Raw genomic sequence first — 22,844 nt, forward strand, 5'->3', positions numbered from 1 at the left:
ATTGACATATACGTCACCATCCAAAGTCGTCACTTACGTATTCATTACTTGCGCAAGCAGAGCGCGCAAGTAATCGTTTCGCTTGGTCTCTTCGAAGTGAAGACAAGTTTTCTTCAACGGTGAATCTGTGCCTGGTTTGCTGGGACTAGTTACAACATTACGTCATCCTTGAGAGAGTACATGGTGTGTATATGACGTAATGTTGTAACTTGTAACTTGTAACTTGTAACATTATGTCATATACACACCATGTAGCCTACTCTCTCAAGGATGACGTAATGTTGTAACCACAGTATACTGCTAATCAAATTACAACTACATACTCTGTATGTAGTTGTAACTAGAACAACTACATACAGTCTGTGCCTGGTTTGCTGGGACTAGTTACAAGTTACAAGTTACAACATTACGTCATATACACACCATGTACTCTCTCAAGGATGACGTAATGTTGTAACTAGTCCCAGCAAACCAGGCACAGATTTACCGTTGAAGAAAACTTGTCTTCACTTTTTGGAACCAAGTAACCACAGTATACTGCTAATCAAATTACAACTACATACTCTGTATGTAGTTGTAACTAGAACAACTACATACAGTCTGTGCCTGGTTTGCTGGGACTAGTTACAAGTTACAACATTACGTCATATACACACCATGTACTCTCTCAAGGATGACGTAATGTTGTAACTAGTCCCAGCAAACCAGGCACAGATTTACCGTTGAAGAAAACTTGTCTTCACTTTTTGGAACCAAGTAACCACAGTATACTGCTAATCAAATTACAACTACATACTCTGTATGTAGTTGTAACTAGAACAACTACATACAGTCTGTGCCTGGTTTGCTGGGACTAGTTACAAGTTACAAGTTACAACATTACGTCATATACACACCATGTACTCTCTCAAGGATGACGTAATGTTGTAACTAGTCCCAGCAAACTAGGCACAGATTTACCGTTGAAGAAAACTTGTCTTCACTTTTTGGAACCAAGTAACCACAGTATACTGCTAATCAAATTACAACTACATACTCTGTAACAACACTCAGTATAGCAATTGGTGCACAAGTGATGTTGACTACTAATGTAATGGTATCTGATGGATTAGTCAACGGTATCAGAGGACTTGTTGAGTATATTGACTTTGAGAAAAACGACACCTATGTTACAGTAATACTTGTTAAATTCCAAGACAAAGATGTTGGTCTTAAATTCTTAATGCGAAGTCTAATAGTAAATCTAAAAATTACCCAGAAGCAGTTCCAATATACAGACATGAAGCTATAATTTTCCATGGAGGCAGAAGAACAGGATCAACAAATAGGTTTCAATTCCCGTTGACATTAGCTTGGGGATTAACTATTCAAGGTTTAACTATACAAGAGATCGTCGTATCTATGAAGGGCTCACGTTTTAACCGGGACAAGCCTATGTAGCATTCAGTCGAGTGAAAAGGATAAGAGATCTATATATACTTGATTTTAGTCCTAAAAAGATCAAAGTAGATAAGAATGTAGAAAGAGAAATGATACGATTACGACAATCACCTCTAGAAAATCCAAATATACGGAAGATAACTCAATTACCATTAAAACATTCATTAAAAATTGGATTGTTGAACATCAGAGGTTATCTAACACATTTACAAGATATAAACTCAGATTCCCAACTCGAAATGTTGGATCTAATAGCTTTTACTGAAACACACTTAAAGAAAAATAATAACATTACTTTTAAATTAAAAACAATGAACACCAATTACAAAACAATCAGGAATGACAGAGAATATGATATAGGTGGGGGAGTTATGTTTGCTATAAAAGAAGATATTGCCATTGAAATAATTCAAAAAGAAATCGAGATATTAGAAAAAGTAGAACACGTATGTATACATGTAAAAAATAAAGATCTATATATCATTCTTATGTACAGATCACCTAAAACAAACCTTACGGAATTAAACACATTTCTCAAGAAAATGGTAAAGTATCTATCATCTCCGACTTCCACAATTATGATAATAGGAGATTTCAATGAAGACCATTATACTGAAAAAGATATAAATATAAAGACCTTCATGTCAAGATTAGGCTTTAAACAATTAAATACAAATCCAACTACAGATTTCGGAAGTATTTTAGATCATGTATATTTCAACAAATTTGAAAGTATTATTACAGAAATTGAAGTTAGAGACACATATTACTCTGATCATGATTTAGTATTAATATCACTATAGTACAAAATGAAATACATTTAAAACAATTGACAATAAGTAATAAAATAATTATACTGTATAATATATTTTAATTCAGTTTATATACCTTTTTTTTCATCACATATCAATGATTCATTTTTCTGTAAAAAAGTAGTTAGGTAGCAAATAGTTACACGTAATGATTATACATTTCAAACGTTCCTTCACAGAGATACTGAGAGTGATCGAAAGTACTTGCGCGCTCTGCTTGCGCACTAGTAGGCCATTTATGGCCTACTAGTATGCACTCGGCAGAGTGCAGTTCTAGTTACATTATGTTTCTGAAGTGTATAAAAACAATTACCATTGTTTCATTCTGGCACCACTGCCGTATCAGGCACAAGTAGTCATTACTGAGATTTGACAGTTTGTAGCGGTCGAAAGTACTTGCACGCTCTGCTTGCGCACTAGTAGGCCATTTATGGCCTACTAGTGTGCAACAAGCAAGTATGCACTCGACAGAGTGCAGTTCTAGTTATTCATGTTTTTTATTTTTACTTTATTGTCGATGCGTTATTGCGTTTCATTGTGGGTAATGTCACAACTCACCAGGGGAGAGGTGTCTTCACTTTCCGGGGGGAGTTGTCTTCACTTTCGGCCACTTTCGGGGGGGGGGGGGGGGGGGTTGTCTTCACTTTCGGGGTGAGTTGTCTGACTGAATATGTACTTTTTGAGCTCTTTTATATACTTTACTTTACTTAGGCCTACTTTAAAAATCAAAAATGTATCCAGTAATGGAAAAAAGGCGTGAATTTAGAACTAATGGTGACATATAGTTCCTATTGGATATTGAATTAGTAGTCTATTTTATTGCATTTTCAGAACTTTACAACAACAATGTCTACAATAAGTTATAATTAAGTCAAGGCATGATAGCACAATCACAATATAGGCTACAGATGTAAAAATATTTATGACACAGGAAAATATCGAAAATTAGTGCTATTCCCCACACACACACACACACACACGCACACACACACACGCACGCACGCACGCACGCACCCACCCACACACACACACACACACACACACACACACACACACACACACACACACACACACACACACTGACACACACACACACACACACACACACACACACACACACACACACACACACACACGCACACACACACACACACACACACACACACACACACACACACGTCGTTAGTAGCTAGCTTGGCTAACGTAGTTCTGTAGTCAGATAATTCTATACGCTCTGGGATTGGCTAGCTACATTGGTCGTCATGGCGACTGCGAGCTCGAGCTGTGTGAGTTTTTTGGGCGCGCATTTTGACTTTTGAGCAGAGCAGCAATTATGACGACGAGAATTCCGTAAAAAAAAGGTGCTTGGGTTTAATAGCTACATAAAGTCCAACGTCGACCGTGTAGTTTAGTTTTTATGCCTGTGTTGCATCACTACTAGAGCTGAGCAAGTGGCTATAATTATGTGGTAAGTCTTCGCCAAGTTTAATCAATTTAAACTCTTATTTGAGCTGAGGTGTGACATTCATAGGCCAGTGCTATATAGCCTAGCCTTTGCTCTCATTAATTTTTGGAGTCAGAGTTAACAACAGCTAGCTATATAGCTAACGCCCCATAGTATAGTAAAAAGGTCTATCCAATGTATGTGTATTGTTTGTGTCTAACTATTGGTTATGGTTATACTATCGAGGCTTGAGCCACAGTTTGACAATAATTATTCGTTAAACAACATTATTAACATTATTCGTTTGACAAGAAGTATGATCATGCATGCATTTTATCCATTTGCCTTCTTATAGAAAACCTTATGGAATTGCTTCGAATCGATACACGAAATGAAAGCCTGGGTATCGAGGCTACTTCGATACTAGTAATATGTATGCAAATAATAATAATAATAACAATGCATGCCTTGGGGGAAATCATATAGGCCTACAGTAGAGTATATACATTGCATGCTTCCAACTTTCATCTTACTTTGTAATATAGTTTCTATACACAAAGAAGACACAAAGACCAGACATTTAACGCCAGACTCGTTTTTTGACACCCTAAACACATATATTAATATCTGCCTGCCTTTTGTAACGTGATTAGATATTAATTCATTCCACAGATGGAACAGCTAGTGTACATCAACATGGTGTATTGCTGACCTGATCCACGCGGGGGCAGTATAGACTCGCGTTTAATAGCGCCTAAAATATATTTTTCAAAGTTCACATCATCACGTGTATGACGATGACGTCGACAAGCAGCGTGTCATTGTGTAGTTTTCTTCTTTATAAATAAATATATAAAAATCACAAGCCTTCAAACATAAAAGTATGCAACTATTTATTCTACAGTATTCCATGTACTCCCTGCATGTTTATAATTAACAGTATTTTTCTTAGAACGTTGATTAATTATTAGCATACTTAAAACTAAACTAAAATGCTGCATCAGCACAGCCATCATTCTCAGTGAGCAAACCCAGCTGTGTGTGTGTGTGGGGGGGGGGGGAGGGGGCGTTCCCGAGGCGCTCACGGACGCACGGATCCGTTGACGGGACACTAGCGCCGCAGCTGTAGGATTTTTTGGGAGAGAGAGAGAGAGAGAGACGTCTGAATTTAACAGCCATATAATAAATAATTATGTTGTGGTCTGTTCTCTCTCTCTCTCGGATTCTAACTGACTGACTGGGAATTATAAGGTATGGAAATATAACATCGGGGCGCCAGAATACTGATCATCATCAGTCAGTCACCATCATCATCATCATCATCATCATGGCAGTGTTCATAAACAAAACAGCGCCACCGCGAATCCAACAGAGGAAGGACAACAACTAACTGAACCAACGCATCACATTCATTCACCACCATCTGTCTTTGCTGAGCAGATCCGAGTCTCACACTCTCAATCTCTCTCTCTCTCTCTCTCTCTGTCTCTCTCTCTCTCTTCAACGCATTATATTTCAGTCTGATGCACGGTGGGCTTCCTCCTCGACATCATGATGGCTGCGGCTGCTCCCCCTCCGGAGGCGAGGAAGTTCACCCGGGGTCTCAACAAGCCCGGCACCGCCGCGGAGTTACGGCAGAGCGTGTCGGAGGTCGTCAGGACGTCGGTGTTGATGGTAAGTCATGTCATTATACTGCTGACTGTGTAGCGTGATATGGAGCCAGCCATGAGCCCACACAACTCACTGTCTGCACGAGTGTGTTTGTTTTATTATTATTATTATGCCAACAAACTGCCGTCTTTTCACACAGTCACAGCTTTGATTGATTGATTGAAATATGTGTTAACAGTTGTGCAGAATTACAGTACATTTCCAAGCCCCAACTATAAATACAAAGACTAGTGTTAACTGTGAGTGGTCGACCCAATTAAGCATTACACTTGTTTACAAGAGGGTCCACCTTGTTCAATTCATCAATTGGAGAGAGAGAGAGAGGGGGGAGGTGGGTGTGGAAGGAGGCAAACCATAGCTTTTTAGTACAGTGGTTCCCAAAGTGGGGTTCCAGGGGTCCCCAGCTATAAATGATAGTTTGGAACCAAAAGGACCCTTAATGGGTCTGTAACTCTGAGAGTGTACAAATCTAACCAAATGGACCCATACACTCTCATAGAGTTAAACTAACATTGATTTTACAATATAAATTGGGGGTCCCAAAGATAGAAATGCCATTACATGGGGGTCCATCCGTAGACTATAATGCATGTCAAACTATGGGGGTCCTTGAAATTGAACAGGTTGAGAATCACTGCTAGAGCTGTAAGAATCTTCTCTCATGGGGGTCCCTGGCATACATCTTTCCAAATGGAGGTCCACAGGCTGATTTAGTGTCATTTTGGGGGTCCTTGACATGAAAAAATTGGGAACCACTGTTTTAATTGTATATAGGATACATAAGCCTATACAGTTATTAGCTTGTTAGCCCGTTTATCCTACAGTCATGTGTGGGTAGACAATATTCTGCAAATGGCCTGTTGCAACTTTCACAAAGAGGGTTGCCAGGTAACTGAAATGTATAGCCTATCTCCATCTCCTAGGCAGGCACACACACACACACACACACACACACACACACACACACACACACACACACACACACACACACACACACACACACACACACACACACACACACACACACCTCTTCTTTAATTCATGTGTCATCTGACCACCCGTGGTGCGATAGAATGCACCTTGCAACACGATAGGATCCGAAGCAGCTGAGTGACGAGATGACTGCTGTATAAGTATAATGAGACAGACAGTGAAACATTCACTGTTCCATTCTCTGACGTGATGTTACTATACAGTACAGTATAAGGCCTATAGTCACAGTACATGGAACTATATCTGTTGATAATCACTAATCAGTTAGAGTCATCAGTGATTCAAATAGCCTGCATCCTTAGGTGGTCTTTATACACAAGAATGGTGTTCATAGAAAACGGCAAAATAAAGTATCGTTTCCTGTGGGCCCTTTAGACGAGAACGGTGTTTTCAGGAGGTGAAAAAACGCAACAAAGTGAAACCACCTCCCAGAGTGGAAATATTTGAGAACGCCGTTTTATCCCTTCTCTGTGTAAAGAGGCAAAACGGTGAATCCGCAAAACTTATGACATCATGGTGGCTCACGTTGGCTCACAGCGCATTATGTTTATTACATTGATGCAGAGCCATATTCTGATGACATAATGGAGTTCCTGAACAAGCCTTCGTTTATGTATAGTCTAATGTATTGTAAAATATATAACCATCCCGTGGCGCGTGCATGCATGCTCTGGGCTGCCTGACAGCCTGTCTGTCACCTCGATGCCTTAGCAGAAAGCAGGCAGCGAGCGACGGCCACAAACACGCATGTGTTCTGGAAGCAAAACTCTGATAGGGTTTGCGTGAAGGGGTTCTTCTTGGTGACTGGTCTATTTGGCCAATAAAAAAATGAGAACGCAACAGGACTTGGGACGTTTTCTCTGGAGATGGTCGCCGTCTAAAAGAGGCATTAGACTCACAACATTGAGAAAGGACACAATTATGTCACCCTGGGGGGGTCCTGGGATGCAATTCTGTACTCAGTACTGTACTCTACAGTCGTTGAAGTATAGGATTCATACAATGTCCCTGGGACCCATCTAAAAGACCACCCCAGGGCCCCAGGACCCATTACATTGAAAACCTATTTACAGACACTGGGGTCTATTTCGCTTTCACAATTACAACCTATATAGTAGGCTATTTTGCAGTCCTGGTGGGCCGAATTGTAATAAATAGCAAGTGATCCAAGCCAGAGCACGATCGTTTAATTGATCATTATAAATAACACTGAAAATGCCCATGCACCCATCTGAAATGAATGCTCATGCTCCAAACTAAAATAGGCTACTTTACTTGCTATGTTGACATGAAAAATTGGTCGGTTCACCTCTCGTTTTGAACGTGTAGGTTTAGCTAACATCACTAGTAGGGGCCCCGCCAGGTGTCAGCGGGCCTATAGTTGAACATCTTTTCTGTGTCTGTGTTTGCATAATGATGATCAATATATGTCCATGTCACTCAGGTTAATGCTCCTTTTCCATCAATTATCTAGCATCCTTTCCGGTCCCAGTGCCCCTCTGGTTGGTTAACCCATTTTGAGTGGGAACCCTTTTTGGTGTTGCATTATGTTTAATACTTTAGCTATTGAAAAATAGCAGATCTACAAGCTCATAGCGCGCCACCGAGTGGCGCGCTAAGAGCTTGTAAGTCTGCTATTTTTTAAGAATCGTGAAAAGTGAAGTGTTTGAGAACGACTTGAAAACATAGCCTTTTCAAGAAAACAGTCAGGATTTAGAAGACATTTTGCAGAATCGTTCCCAGGTCAAAATGGGTTACTTCACGTAATGCAATAATCAAAGCCATTTCGCGTGTCTGTGGAAGTGCAGAGGCTGACGAGTGATGATACTCGAGACCACCTGGTCTGTTTACAGTCGTGTTCCTCTGACCAGTACACCCCTCTGACCAGTACACCCTCTGACCAGTACACCCTCTGACCAGTACACCCTCTGACCAGTATCTTTTTTCCTACCATTGCTGTCATGTACCGTACCTTAAAGCTATACCCGATTCATGGCAGAATAAATGGTGTTGGCAAAACTTAACTTAAATAATACTAATAATAATAAAAAACTATTATTATGGGTCCATAAAACATTTATTCAGCTCTTTTGAATTGCATTAATTGCATACACTATTCGGTGATATATATTCGGCCTATTCGGGGCCAAAACCGAATAGGCCGAAAATGAACTTTTTTGAGCTTCTCGTCGCACAGAAAAGGCCTCCGTTTGAGAATCCCCTAGAGTCGAACGAAGGCTTGTTTTATACCTTCAGTGAAAGCACATCTTGCTCCTTGTTTTTAACACATATCTGAGGAAAGGTGACTGAGTCTACTCTAGACACACCTCCCAGCCGCCCCACGTGTGTTCACACTGATGTGGTTACTCACACTGCAGTGAAATGGGCCCAAAATCATCCATGCAGCGTCGTTCGTTTAGCTGATGTTTCTCAACATAAGTACTTTCCAGAGACTATTTAGCGTCTGCATTTTTCTATTTTATTGTATAGCTGTTGAGGAAGGGGGGGCCAACATTTGTCATCCTCTTCCCTCACCCATGTTTTCTCAGTTTTGTCCAGCCTTTCAAATACTCCCAATCTTCCGCCGTAGTCTGAAAACCCACCTCTTCAGACTCCATCATGGCCCGTAGCACTTGCCCTAGCCCCTTTAGATAGCACTTTATACAGACTTATAGCATGTTACGTAGACAGCACTAGAATTGCATTTTATGTAGTCATAGCACTTTATAGTATAATGTATATAAGTATATATGTATAGTTTCATTATATAGATATTCCACTGTTACGTTCTTAGCTTACGTATGATTCATGAGAACTACTTTTTATGTATATGATGCATTGTCGTGCTTTTTGTTCTTGCTTAATGTAACTAAATCTCTCTGGATTAAGAGCGTCTGCTAAATGCCTAAATTGTAAATAACAGGCCTTATTTACTAGGGCTGCGAATCTTTAGGTGTCCCACGATTCGATTCGATTCCGATTCTTGGGGTGACGATTCGATTTTTCCGATTCTCGATTCAAAAAATATTTTTTTCGATTCTAAAGCAGTTTATTTTATTTTATTAAAAACAATTAAATAGAATTTTAGCATGATCTACTCCAGTCTTCTGGCATGAAAGCAGAGTACATTTAGTAAAAAGCTTGTATAATTGTAAAGGTTTTATCAACTGAATGATTTAAACACACAAAGGTTAAATCCAAGAGTAAGAACATGTCTCATGTATTTAGCTTGCACAAATTTGAACCAGTACAAAAGTTACAAAATCTCTTCTCACTCAATACCAGAACAATACATTAGTATTAAAACAGGTGTAAAATAAATACAATTGGCAGGCTTAGCTTAGCTGGTAGTACATGCACTATGCAGAAACCCAGGCCATAATGCATTGCATGCACAGGTACATTTGTGAAAGAAAAGAAAATTAAAAAAACAAACAAAAAAAAAAACATTTTTTTTTCTTTTTTTGAAAAATCGATTTTTTGAAAATGAGAATCGATTCTGAATCGGACAGCATTAGAATCGCGATTCTAACTCGAATCGATTTTTTTTGACAGGCCTATTATTTACATTCATTGAACTTGTTCAAGACTCAGTGGCTGATTGAGGCTATTATAGCTTTACCCTCATTGGAAACAATTATATACTGGTCTCGGGGCCTAAAGGAAATATAAGCAGTGTTTCAACCTGAACCCAATTGTTCTGATGTGAGGAGGTCAACAATATGGTCTTATCTTATGTGTACCAACCGAGGAGCAGCCTTCTGATTGGTCCCGCCTGACTGACTAACCAGCAGGCTCCTTCTGCTTTGTCTTAACCTCTTTCGCTTACCGGGGTTCTCCAGGGTTCTATCCACGCCCCGGTCAGAGGACCCCCCCTGGGGTCCTTGAGGGAGTTCCAGGGGGTCCCCAGATAGTTTAGGGTCAATTTGGTTCCATTTGTACACTCTCTCAGAGTTAAATTAACAGTGATTTTACAATATAAATTGGGCGGTCCAGAGATAGAAATGCCATTAAATGGGGGACCGTAAGGCAAATAAGTTTAGGGATAAGGGGATCTAGGGCTTATATCTCTTTTCTGTAAACAGCTAATCTTCAAACAAGCTTCATCCAGCCAGGGAAGATTAGCTTGACTTGACATCGTGATACAGTCATATTCTAGTCCGTGCATGTTTTCTTCACATCAAACTCGTTCTGTAAGTAAGTATACAGTAAGTGTATTCCAGCTGGTGAAGAAGAAAACCAACAAACTGCATAACTAACGTACGATTGCAATGGTTTAATTGCACATAAAAGGCACCACTGAGATATCAGGAAGTATAACTATCTAGATGAAGCACAGTGCTGTCATTCTACAGATGTGGAAATAGTCATTGCCTTACATTGCAATGTAATGTACTTTGTGACCGTTTTGTAATTGTAATGCAAGGTTGGACTTTCATAAAACTAACTTCTGTGCTACCATGTGATTTAAGGAATGATTGATGTACGGTGAAACAGATATCAAAATCAGTATTACTATGACCAGACATCCGCCTGGGTGACGGCAGACTGCTGGGCGAGCGCTGGCGCTTTGGCACGGGGGGGCGTCACGTCAGATCAACATATGGAATGAATTCTGTACTGGCCATATATGGAGCGTTTCTTGAGTGCACAGGCTTTGATGAGGTCAGATCAACATAATATGGAATGTCAGAACAGGTCAGCTCCATATATGGAGATATAAGAGTGGCAGTGTGGGGGGGGGGGGGGGGGGGGCAGTGTCTTGAGTGTACAGGGTTTGATGAGGTCAGATCAACATAATGGCATGCAATGGCTGTCGTATCTCTCTCTCTCTCTGTGTCGTTGTTTAATAGTTAATGAGGGGGTGGTGGGGAGGTGGTATTTCTAAAACCTGCACGATGATAAACCCCCCCCCCCCCCCTGGGTGGTGTTATGTTAATTCAACTCTCACAGTGTACAAATGGACCCCGTTGTGACTGTGGTCCATGTAATAATGTACACTGCGAGAGTTGAGTGAACACTTTCACTGTGCCGTTATAGTGGTTTCACACTGGTTTCACACTGGGATCCCGTGAGTCCCATCGATTATGAACGCATGCATATGGGCTATCATCTCATCATCGAAAGGTCACGGTATAGTGCACGCACGCACGCACACACACACGCACGCACTCACAGTAGCCAGCGTAGTTATCTGTGTGATGGGTTGTCAACTATACAATGAAGGGAGCGAGGTGGAAATGTGTACGCTGCAAAATCAGATTAACCACTCGAACCCCAGCATACGTATTCTGTGGGGGGGGGGGGGGGGGTATTCTGGCTGCAGTGTTCAGTGGGCTGTTGAACATTTACACGGCTTAATGTCACACGCCTGACCCACGCAGGTGACGGCAATAATACTAATGACCGTAGTCTTATACCGTGCAACATGAAAACTCCTGTCGGGTGCTCGTTAAAAGGGGATTTCTCCCTCTGTCCCTTCCTCGTATTCATATAGTTTATTTAAACAATGTCATGCACATTATTTTGTCCAGTGCATAGCCTAGTACTGCAGGCCTTGTTGACTATATTTAGATGACCGTTCTTGCTACTGAAAGGATCGATTATTTAAATGTGGGAAATCCCGTCATTTAACATGCATGCCCTATGCATGTTTTCCCTGTCTCCCATTTAGACCTGACCTCAACATTTAAAAAATGTCTTCTAAATCCTCCAGTTTTCTTTCACGATAACAAAAAATAGCAGACCTACAAGCTCGTTGCGCGCCACTCGGTGGCGCGCAACGAGCTTGTAGATCTGCTACACACACACACACACACACACACCGCAGAGACACCATTTGTTATGTCAGGCATGGTGGGCTTTCAGTTACAGCCTAAACGTACAGTAAAGTGTAAACAAACGGAATTGTTTTTAATAGAGGGAGCGATATGGATAGAGCACAACACACACACACACACACACACACACACACACACACACACACACACACACACTGCAGTTAACGATAGCGTTGTGTGGGATTTCAACTATTACCGGCTTGTAAACAGAGAGTGCGCTCAGGAGCAGCAGAGCAGTAAAGAGAGAGAAAACCGGCCCCTGTAGATTTAATAAGCACTTCCAACTGTAGGAATTGCTGGCTTAGAGGTTTGTCAAGGCCTATACCTCTCGCTCCAGTGTTGTTCTCGCCAGCAAATTGTGATTTTTAGTTTCAGTCATAGTCTCTCGAATAGTTGTATTAGTCACATTTTAGTCACCTGGAATGTTTTAGCGTTGAGTTTTAGTCGACACTGTTGAAGGCTGGACAGCCGAAACGTTTGTCCGTAATTGTTGAAATATGAAATGAACTATTTGAACTGAAGTCTTGGTGTGTGTGCGACCGACTATACCGTTATTTTTGATGAGTTTTAGACTAAAATGTATTTTGGCGGGCCTTGATGGCCGTCGTAAATGGCTGATTCTACACTTGCTGAAAATAGCAGATCTACAAGCTCACAACGCGTCGCAGCGCGGCGCATTGATATAGGCTAGAAATAACAATAATATTATAATACATATAAAAAATAAAAAAATGTCTCCTTGGTTATACAAGAGCAAGATTCAATCTGCCACTTGGATTGCAGCCACTCGGTGGCGCGCTATGAGCTTGTAGATCTGCTATTTTTCAATAGCTAAAGTATAACAATGCTATAGTTTAAAAAAACAAAAGGGGTTCCCGTTAAACCTAACAGAGTGGATACTACAGTGCCATCGCCGCTTGCTGCCTCGCCTCACCATTTCACTCCAGTTTCCGTGAGCACTTAGTACTTTAGTTAACACATTTCCATTTCCCACTGAACCCCCTGATGCAGGTCAAGTCTATTCTAGTCGAGGATTTGTCCTGATTATAGTATTAAAGTGAAAAGAACTGGTGGAGAGATAATGACGTGCACATTATAAAGAACTGGTGGTCCTGGAGAGATAACGTGCATATGTATATATATATATTATCGGCCACATTGCTGCAAAGCAAGGCCCGTTTATAACATTGTCTAAATTCATCATGATTACAGACAGAGGGCTCACTTTAGGCCAGGACTGTGTGGTTTCACAGAGGTCAGGACTGTGTGGTTTCCCCCGAGGTCAGGACTGTGTGGTTTCCCCCCGAGGTCAGGACTGTGTGGATTCACCGAGGCCAGGACTGTGTGGTTTCCCCCGAGGTCAGGACTGTGTGGTTTCCCCCGAGGCCAGGACTGTGTGGTTTCCCACGAGGTCAGGACTGTGTGGTTTCCCCCGAGGCCAGGACTGTGTGGTTTCCCCCGAGGCCAGGACTGTGTGGTTTCCCCCGAGGCCAGGACTGTGTGGTTTCACCGAGGCCAGGACTCTACTGACTGCACTGTGTGGTTTCAATGCATGCCTTTATCCCTATTTAGACCTGAGTCGTTCGCAAACATTTCCATGTCAAGGACCACCAAAAGTTATACGTAATTGGCCGCCGACCCCCATCTGAAAAGATGTTGTTCCAGGGGTTCCCGACCCGTCCTGAATGGGTTAAGGCTGCCGTTGTTGGACGTTACTGTACTATGTGGTTTCACCCAGAGCCATAGAGTAGACAGAGTTACGACAACTCACTTCATGCATGGGGCTTCAGTCCAATGGAGGCTCTGCTACATAGACTTCTATTGGTCACTTCATGGGGCGGCTTCAGTCCAATGGAGGCTCTCCTACATAGACTTCTATTGGTCACTTCATGGGGCGGCTTCAGTCCAATGGAGGCTCTCCTACATAGACTTCTATTGGCGAAGAGCATAGCGAAGAGTGACAATGTCCTGGTCCGGAAGTTGGCAGAATGCACTGGACTCAGGGCAACAGCCCAGCTTTAACGATCTCAAATCCCTTTTAGATCGTTTTTTTTTAGTAATAGTACAACATAAACATTACAGAGACTTTAGTTGTCACGTGTACAATACCGAGTGGCGCGCTTACGAGCTTGTAGGTCTGCTATTTTTGAAAAATCAAAGAACGACATAGCCTTTTCTGGTCTCGGGTCAAAATGGGTTAAATGCCCTCGAGAACGATCAATATGAACGTAATAAAGATCACCATCTGAAGTGACTATAAAGGATTGTGTGTGAACCAAGTAATCAGATTCGGGCACATCGCCAGCCAATCACAGTCGAATCTGGAGAACTTGCTCATCAGCATTTTCATTTTCTTCTAACTTTCTTTTTTTCCCCCTCCTTATTCAGCCAGCGGGCGTGCAAAAGACATGTTTCTGCGGTTTGCATATTATGTCACATGTTTTTCTTGTTATTAGGGAGTTGGCCGCGTTTATATTCAACCTCAGCGCAATGAAGGCCTTAAGGGGTTTATGCTGAGTGCCTCTATGATGTGTTGAATATGGGAGATTTCATTTCGGCTCATTGCAACATCCTTATTATGTGAGGTTTCTTTAGGTCTCTTGTTTTGCTTCATGAGACAATAGAGTCATAGTCAAAGTTTCAGCTTCCATTCTGTGTTTTCTTTGCGTTGCCTTGTCTTCTCTTCCCCGCAAAACATCACAAACCCACTTAACGCAAAATACTATAGGGTTGAAACTTGGTTCACTTTTCGATACAGACCTTTCAGAAAATGGGTCATCTTTATGAAGCTGAAATCTGGGACTTTTCTTTTTTAACCACTAAAGTATAATATTGTGTTTACCACAGTGTTGTTTTTGGCCTCACATTTCTATTTTAGTTGTAGTAGTTTTAGTCATATAGTTTCTTGAATAGTTTTCATTTAGTTTAAGTCACATTTTAGTCACCTTGTGTCTTTTACTTCTACTGGATCTCTTGTCCACTATAGTCCCTTCCTAACATTTTAGTCTAGTTTTGTATTTGTTGACGAAATCGACAGTATATTTTAGTCTTAGTTTTAGTCATCATGGCTTAGTTTTTATTTCGTTTTTGTCAGTGAAAGAAGGTATAGTCGACGGACATGTTTCGTCTTAGTTTCAGTCGATGAAATCAACACTGACTTTACAGATGTTCTTTTCCGCCCTCTCAATCAAAAATATAGCCGAGCTACAACAAACGCGACACATTCTGAGCCCCCAAAAATAATATGTATTTGGCCGCGGAGCCCCGTCTACAATATATTTATAGTTCCAGGGACTCCCCAGAAGCAAAGATGTGAATTAAAAATGTTAGCATTTATTGGATATAATAATGATCAAAGATTTCACAAATCTTCACGATTTTCTCAAAAAATTGCAGATCTACAAGCTCATAGATCTGCTATTTCTTTTGAATATAGTAAAAGAAATCTCAAATGGCACAGACAGACGCTTAAGAGGGTTTGTGTCTCCTATTTTGAATAAAAATCATCAGAAGTAAAGGTTCTACCATCGACCAAAATGCATGGTAATGCATGTTTCACATTTTGAACCGATTGAACTGGATGTGTAGCATTGTGACAATATTTTTATGCATTATGATTATGGAATGCGTGCAGCGCATGTGTGCCTCTGTCTGGATGAGCGAGTTTGCACTCCCGCAGTGTGTGTGTGTGTGTGTGTGTGTGTGTGTGTGTGTGTGTGTGTGTGTGTGTGCGCGCGCGCATGTGCGCGTGTGCGTGTGCATGCGTGCGTGCGTGCGCGTGTAAGAGTAGGAATGTGGGAATGCGGGAACATACAGTATTGCACACTGCATGGAATTAAAGCATTAGCAACTACATGCTCACAAGACAGTATTTATATAAGTTTAAATATTTATATATAGCATTAGATTGTCTGTGAAGCAATATGGATCTAACTTCTCTACCACTAGAAAAGTACAAGGAGTTCATATTTAGCTTAGCTTGTTTAGCTTAATCGGGAATGCAGTTATAGGGGTTGTAAGCTAAAGTTTGTAAGCAACTTCACCATGCATTATTAAAGCTTCAGTCATATATAGTAAAAATGTTTGAAAATGATTGAAAAACGAATGTCCAAAATAGGGTTAAAAGTGGTTAAAAGTGCTTAGTGGCACAGTAATTGACAATGAACTTGAACTTGTTTTGTTATTGCCCTCTTTTATGATTTGCGACCCTGATTGATTGATTGATTTTTGATTGATAATTTTATTAGACAATTAGATGCAAACAGTACAGGGTACAGTCAAGCACGGCATTGGTCCAAAAGGACGGTACCGAAGAAAGACCTTGCGGTCTTGTTTCCATTCGGGTCCACAGCAGCACCCAGTGGTCTAGTGGTGTTTGGACCTGGTCCACAGCACCCAGTGGTCTAGTGGTGTTTGGACCTGGTCCACAGCACCCAGTGGTCTAGTGGTGTTTGGACCTGGTCCACAGCACCCAGTGGTCTAGTGGTGTTTGGACCTGGTCCACAGCACCCAGTGGTCTAGTGGTGTTTGGACCTGGTCCACAGCACCCAGTGGTCTAGTGGTGTTTGGACCTGGTCCACAGCACCCAGTGGTCTAGTGGTGTTTGGACCTGGTCCACAGCACCCAGTGGTCTAGTGGTGTTTGGACCTGGTCCACAGCACCCAGTGGTCTAGTGGTGTTTGGACCTGGTCCCCAGCACCCAGTGGTCTAGTGGTGTTTGGACCTGGTCCACAGCACCCAGTGGTCTAGTGGTGTTTGGACCTGGTCCACAGCACCCAGTGGTCTAGTGGTGTTTGGACCTGGTCCACAGCACCCAGTGGTCTAGTGGTGTTTGGACCTGGTCCACAGCACCCAGTGGTCTAGTGGTGTTTGGACCTGGTCCACAGCACCCAGTGGTCTAGTGGTGTTTGGACCTGGTCCACAGCACCCAGTGGTCTAGTGGTGTTTGGACCTGGTCCCCAGCACCCAGTGGTCTAGTGGTGTTTGGACCTGGTCCACAGCACCCAGTGGTCTAGTGGTGTTTGGACCTGGTCCACAGCACCCAGTGGTCTAGTGGTGTTTGGACCTGGTCCACAGCACCCAGTGGTCTAGTGGTGTTTGGACCTGGTCCACAGCACCCAGTGGTCTAGTGGTGTTTGGACCTGGTCCACAGCACCCAGTGGTCTAGTGGTGTTTGGACCTGGTCCACAGCACCCAGTGGTCTAGTGGTGTTTGGACCTGGTCCACAGCACCCAGTGGTCTAGTGGTGTTTGGACCTGGTCCACAGCACCCAGTGGTCTAGTGGTGTTTGGACCTGGTCCACAGCACCCAGTGGTCTAGTGGTGTTTGGACCTGGTCCACAGCACCCAGTGGTCTAGTGGTGTTTGGACCTGGTCCACAGCACCCAGTGGTCTAGTGGTGTTTGGACCTGGTCCACAGCACCCAGTGGTCTAGTGGTGTTTGGACCTGGTCCACAGCACCCAGTGGTCTAGTGGTGTTTGGACCTGGTCCACAGCACCCAGTGGTCTAGTGGTGTTTGGACCTGGTCCACAGCACCCAGTGGTCTAGTGGTGTTTGGACCTGGTCCACAGCACCCAGTGGTCTAGTGGTGTTTGGACCTGGTCCACAGCACCCAGTGGTCTAGTGGTGTTTGGACCTGGTCCACAGCACCCAGTGGTCTAGTGGTGTTTGGACCTGGTGCACAGCACCCAGTGGTCTAGTGGTGTTTGGACCTGGTCCACAGCACCCAGTGGTCTAGTGGTGTTTGGACCTGGTCCACAGCACCCAGTGGTCTAGTGGTGTTTGGACCTGGTCCACAGCACCCAGTGGTCTAGTGGTCTTTGGACCTGGTCCACAGCACCCAGTGGTCTAGTGGTCTTTGGACCTGGTCCACAGCACCCAGTGGTCTAGTGGTCTTTGGACCTGGTCCACAGCACCCAGTGGTCTAGTGGTGTTTGGACCTGGTCCACAGCACCCAGTGGTCTAGTGGGGTTTGGACCTGGTCCACAGCACCCAGTGGTCTAGTGGTCTTTGGAACTGGTCCACAGCACCCAGTGGTCTAGTGGTGTTTGGACCTGGTCCACAGCACCCAGTGGTCTAGTGGTGTTTGGACCTGGTCCAAGGCACCCAGTGGTCTAGTGGTGTTTGGACCTGGTCCACAGCACCCAGTGGTCTAGTGGTGTTTGGACCTGGTCCACAGCACCCAGTGGTCTAGTGGTGTTTGGACCTGGTCCACAGCACCCAGTGGTCTAGTGGTCTTTGGACCTGGTCCACAGCACCCAGTGGTCTAGTGGTGTTTGGACCTGGTCCACAGCACCCAGTGGTCTAGTGCAGGGCTCGAAATAGCGACCATTTTGGGAATTTTAATCTGTGCGATCTCAAAATATAACTGGGCGCACCAGTGCTACTGCATATAATTACTGTAGTGCGACCAAAACGATCGCGACCGAAAGTGTCGCGGGCCGGTTCCCTCCCGCGAGATGATTTAAACTTGTAGAGCATAAAGATCTGAGCATGTAAAAAAAAAAGTAAGTTCCTAGTCCATTCCTGTCCAGAGTTATGATTGTTTAAAGAAATATCTCCTTGGCTTCTTCTACTTCCTCTAACCTCCCGTCAGTCCGTGGACTGATTGGGTGATCAACATCAGCTGGACCTGAGGTCCTCAGCTGTGAGAGACAACAAAAGGGCTCAATTGAATGGACACACATTTATGATGACGTTATGAAAATAACTTCTCATAAATATATACAGTAGGCCTATATATATATATATATATATATATATATATATATATTTTTTTACTTCAATCAAAAAGCAGGCCTACATAAAACAAAGGGTTTTGTAGCCATTTACAAATTCAGAAATTATAGCAGAGACAGTATTTAGAATTTAATTATATTTTCAACTGGTTTATTGCCACAAAAATAGCATCTCATACCAACTGGCTTGTAGGCCAGTGGTTCCCAAAGTGGGGTCCGGGGATCCCTAGGGGTCCTCGGTTAAATGATAGTTAGGAACCAAATGGACCCTTATGGGTCTGAAACTCTGAGAGTGTACTACATACTATGGGTAAACCAATTTCACTGTACATTTGTACACTCAGTTAAATTAACTTAGATTTTATGGGTCCCAGAGATAGAAATGGGGAACGGTAGCCTAATTCAGGTCAAACTGGGGGTCCTTGAAATGTAAATAACTGAAAATCACTGCTAGAGCCGTAAAAAATCTTCTCATATGGGGGTCCCTGGCATATATTTTCAAATGGGGGTTCGTGGGCTAATGAGTGTCAATTTGAGGGTGCTTGACATGAAAAATGTTGGGAACCACTGCTGTAGGCTACAAGTGTAATAATAATGAATGTAAAAAATCGATTACATATTGGTGCTCGTAAAATTTTGGTGGGTGCTCCTAATTTTTTTCTGGTGCTCCTTCATTCTGAATTTGGGAGCACCAGTGCTACCAAGTAAAAAAGTTAATTTCGAGCCCTGGTCTAGTGGTGTTTGGACCTGGTCCACAGCACCCAGTGGTCTAGTGGTGTTTGGACCTGGTCCACAGCACCCAGTGGTCTAGTGGTGTTTGGACCTGGTCCACAGCAGCACCCAGTGGTCTAGTGGTGTTTGGACCTGGTCCACATCAGCACCCAGTGGTCTAGTGGTGTTTGGACCTGGTCCACAGCACCCAGTGGTCTAGTGGTGTTTGGACCTGGTCCACAGCACCCAGTGGTCTAGTGGTGTTTGGACCTGGTCCACAGCACCCAGTGGTCTAGTGGTGTTTGGACCTGGTCCACAGCACCCAGTGGTCTAGGGTTTTGTTTGGAGCCTAGTTCTGGAAGCCAGACCATGGTAGGCGCAGTGTGGGCGTGGCAGACTGGCTGGTAGTGCTTTTGTGATTATTGGTTAGCCAGGAGGACGGAGGCTATATTCAACACAGATAAACCCCAGTGGGCTCGCTGGAGCTTTTAATTGCTTTTTTAATCAAAAAAGAATCCTCTCCCAGTCTGCGTGATGATACCTACAGCCAGGGCACTCGTATAATGAGCATCTCAATATATCACGCAATTCCATATGAGAGCAACCCAGATTCTTTTGGGACGTTCATTAATTATTATGTTGGTCTAAAAAATGTAGGTCTCTGATGAACTTGTTGGCCTAGAAACTAGCAGTAATGTTGCACCATGAATGATTCCACTAATTGGTATGAATTAATGATTCTCCTAATTAGTATTAATTAATCATTCCCCTAGTATTATAATAAATCTGAAGAGATGCACAGAATATGACTAAATGTCATTTCATTCCGACTTCGTGGTTGACCTTAATATATTGTTTAAAAAAAAAAAAAGATTTCTGAGGCTGATTCATTTTGGGGCAAAGACAAAAAAACTAGGTTAGTATGAAAATGTATTATTACACTCTATGGACCAGTGGTTCTCAACCAGTGGTCTGGGGGACCACCAGGGGTCCTTGGGGGGGATTCCAGGTGGTCCCCATGGTTAAATGGTGGAGAGTTGGTAACCAAATGGACCCTTGTAGATCTATATAACTCTTGATAGTGTACAATGAAACCAAATGGACTCGTATAAGGGTCCATCTTACGCTCCCAAGAGTTACATTTATTGTTTAACCTCTGCATGACTTAACCCATTCTGACCTGAGATCAGATTCTAAAAATGTCTTCTACATCCTGACAGTTTTCATTCTGACCTGAGATCAGATTCTAAAAAATGTCAGTCGCTCTTCGATTTTTCAAAAATAGCAGACCTACAAGCTCGTAGCGCGCCACTCGGTGGCGCGCTATGAGCTTGTAGATCTGCTATTTTTCAATAGCTAAAGCATAACATAATGCTAACACCAAAATGGGTTCCCGTTCAGAATGGGTTAAACATACAAGAAGTCTCCACAATTAGAGAATGTAGAAGAATTGCCATTTTGATCGTTTGCCTGTTGTCTCTCCTAAATGGTACCAAGTTATACCAACATCATCGATGCACAAAAGAGCTCGCTTCGAGCTTAATGTAGATCGACAATGTTTTGCCACGACAGCAATTTGCAATGTGGTTGCGAACGCAGTGAGCACTTACTATGAGACCTAGCAGATCATGTCTGTCTGTGTGTGTGTCTGTCTGTGTGTGTGTCTGTCCCGCTATACGTCCAAATATGGAGTGTGTTGCATCATCAATCACTCAGCTCCATATATGGGCACAAAAGGTGCCAGGTCCACAGTAACAGCGGGACAGACACACAGACAGACAGACAGACAGACATGATCTGCAGGGTCTCAGCTGCGTTCGCTTCCCGCGTTTGCGCGTCTTACTGGTAATATAGTATGGTGGCCCTCTCCATGTGGTAATATATTATAGTGGCCCTCTCCAATGTGGTAATAGTATAGTATATAATAGTATATAGACCTGGTGAGACGTATAGGAGGGGCCCGGACAGGAGACAACCCACAGAGCCAGAAGTGTATACCTCCCAGCCCTGGCAGAGTAGTCCTGGAGTAGTTCCAACGGATTGTGTGCGGCCCTGGTTTTTCCCTAGTGGGACTGATCGAGGGTATAGCTATACTGGGACGTAAGTCGGGACTTGATCACTCCCGGCTGGGTCGCCTGCATGAGTGAGGGGTATATGATGTTGAGAGACCCGAAACCCCGTTGACCTCAGGATACATCACTGAGGAGGATACGTCCCTGCAGGTGCATCCATGCAATGTTTTTTTTTAGTTATAGTGGCCCTAGGCTATCTCCATGAGCGTCAACGTTGCCCAATACAGCAGCACCAGGCTTGCAGTTTGGCTGGTATAGTATTTTGGCGCGTGAGTGAGCATTCCTTTAAGAGATGTTTCCATTTTGGAAAGGTTAAGTAAACCAGCTCTGTCTGGCAGCTTTGTGTTTCTTTTTTTCTCTCTTTTTTTTTTTTTTTTTTCTCCCCCCCCCCCAGTGAGTCATCCAATGTCTCTGTTGTTGCAGTTAATAGGGTTGAGCTGTAGGGGGCGGCAATGATGCATCATCTAAACTGATCTCGCTGTGTGTGTGTGACGTCTGTGTGTCTGTGTCTGTGTGTGTGTGTGTGTGTGTGTGTGCGTGTGTGTGTGTGTGTGTGTGTGTGTGTGTGTGTTCGTTCCTAGAAGCTTTGTCATTTGTCGATTGGCCTGTCTACTTCCTGACGGCTTTTTGTGCATTATTAAATGAATCTCGGTATATCTCAGGCATGGCTTCCAAAGAGTTAAACGTCACGTCGTCGTCCCCCCTCCGCCCCCAGTCCCCCACCCCTTCCTCTGCACGTCGTGCGTCTAAAATGACAGATCTTTGTTGCTAGGAGACAGAGCTTAAACACTGGCGTTGGTCCTTTTCTTCCAAAGAAATGAGAGAGAGAGAGAGACACGTCATTCCTGTTTAATAGATCCGTCGATGAAATCCAGATTGCTCCTGCAGAACAGAGCCCTGCATGAATCTCAGTGACTTTCCCAACATGGGAGAAGGCATTTCAGAACCCAATGAAACAGTACAGAGGGGTTTTAGGGGTACACATTTATTATTACAAAATAACAAAGTAAAAAAAAAAACCTTATGGCCGTAGGAGGAATGTGCTATTTTGTTGAATCCATGAAGTGAATGGACATCTGAGTATAGTGGGTTATTCTGCTCTGCTGACTTTCAGGGATTTGTAT

General features: G+C 43.0%; 1 protein-coding gene across 1 annotated transcript in view; it reads left to right on the top strand.

Moving 5' to 3' along the window:
- Nucleotides 1-4,839: 4,839 nt before the first annotated feature.
- LOC308311920 (dedicator of cytokinesis protein 9-like) overlaps nt 4,840-22,844 on the top strand; it is a 157,543-nt gene continuing 139,538 nt past the window's right edge. The window contains exon 1 of the mRNA XM_080758717.1: nt 4,840-5,370. Coding sequence (XP_080614843.1) covers nt 5,248-5,370 — 123 coding nt within the window. The 5' untranslated portion in view covers nt 4,840-5,247. The remainder of the gene's footprint in view (nt 5,371-22,844) is intronic.

The sequence above is a fragment of the Protomyctophum bolini genome, assembly GCF_963924005.1.
Source record: "Protomyctophum bolini genome assembly, chromosome: 24".
NCBI lineage: Eukaryota > Metazoa > Chordata > Actinopteri > Myctophiformes > Myctophidae > Protomyctophum > Protomyctophum bolini.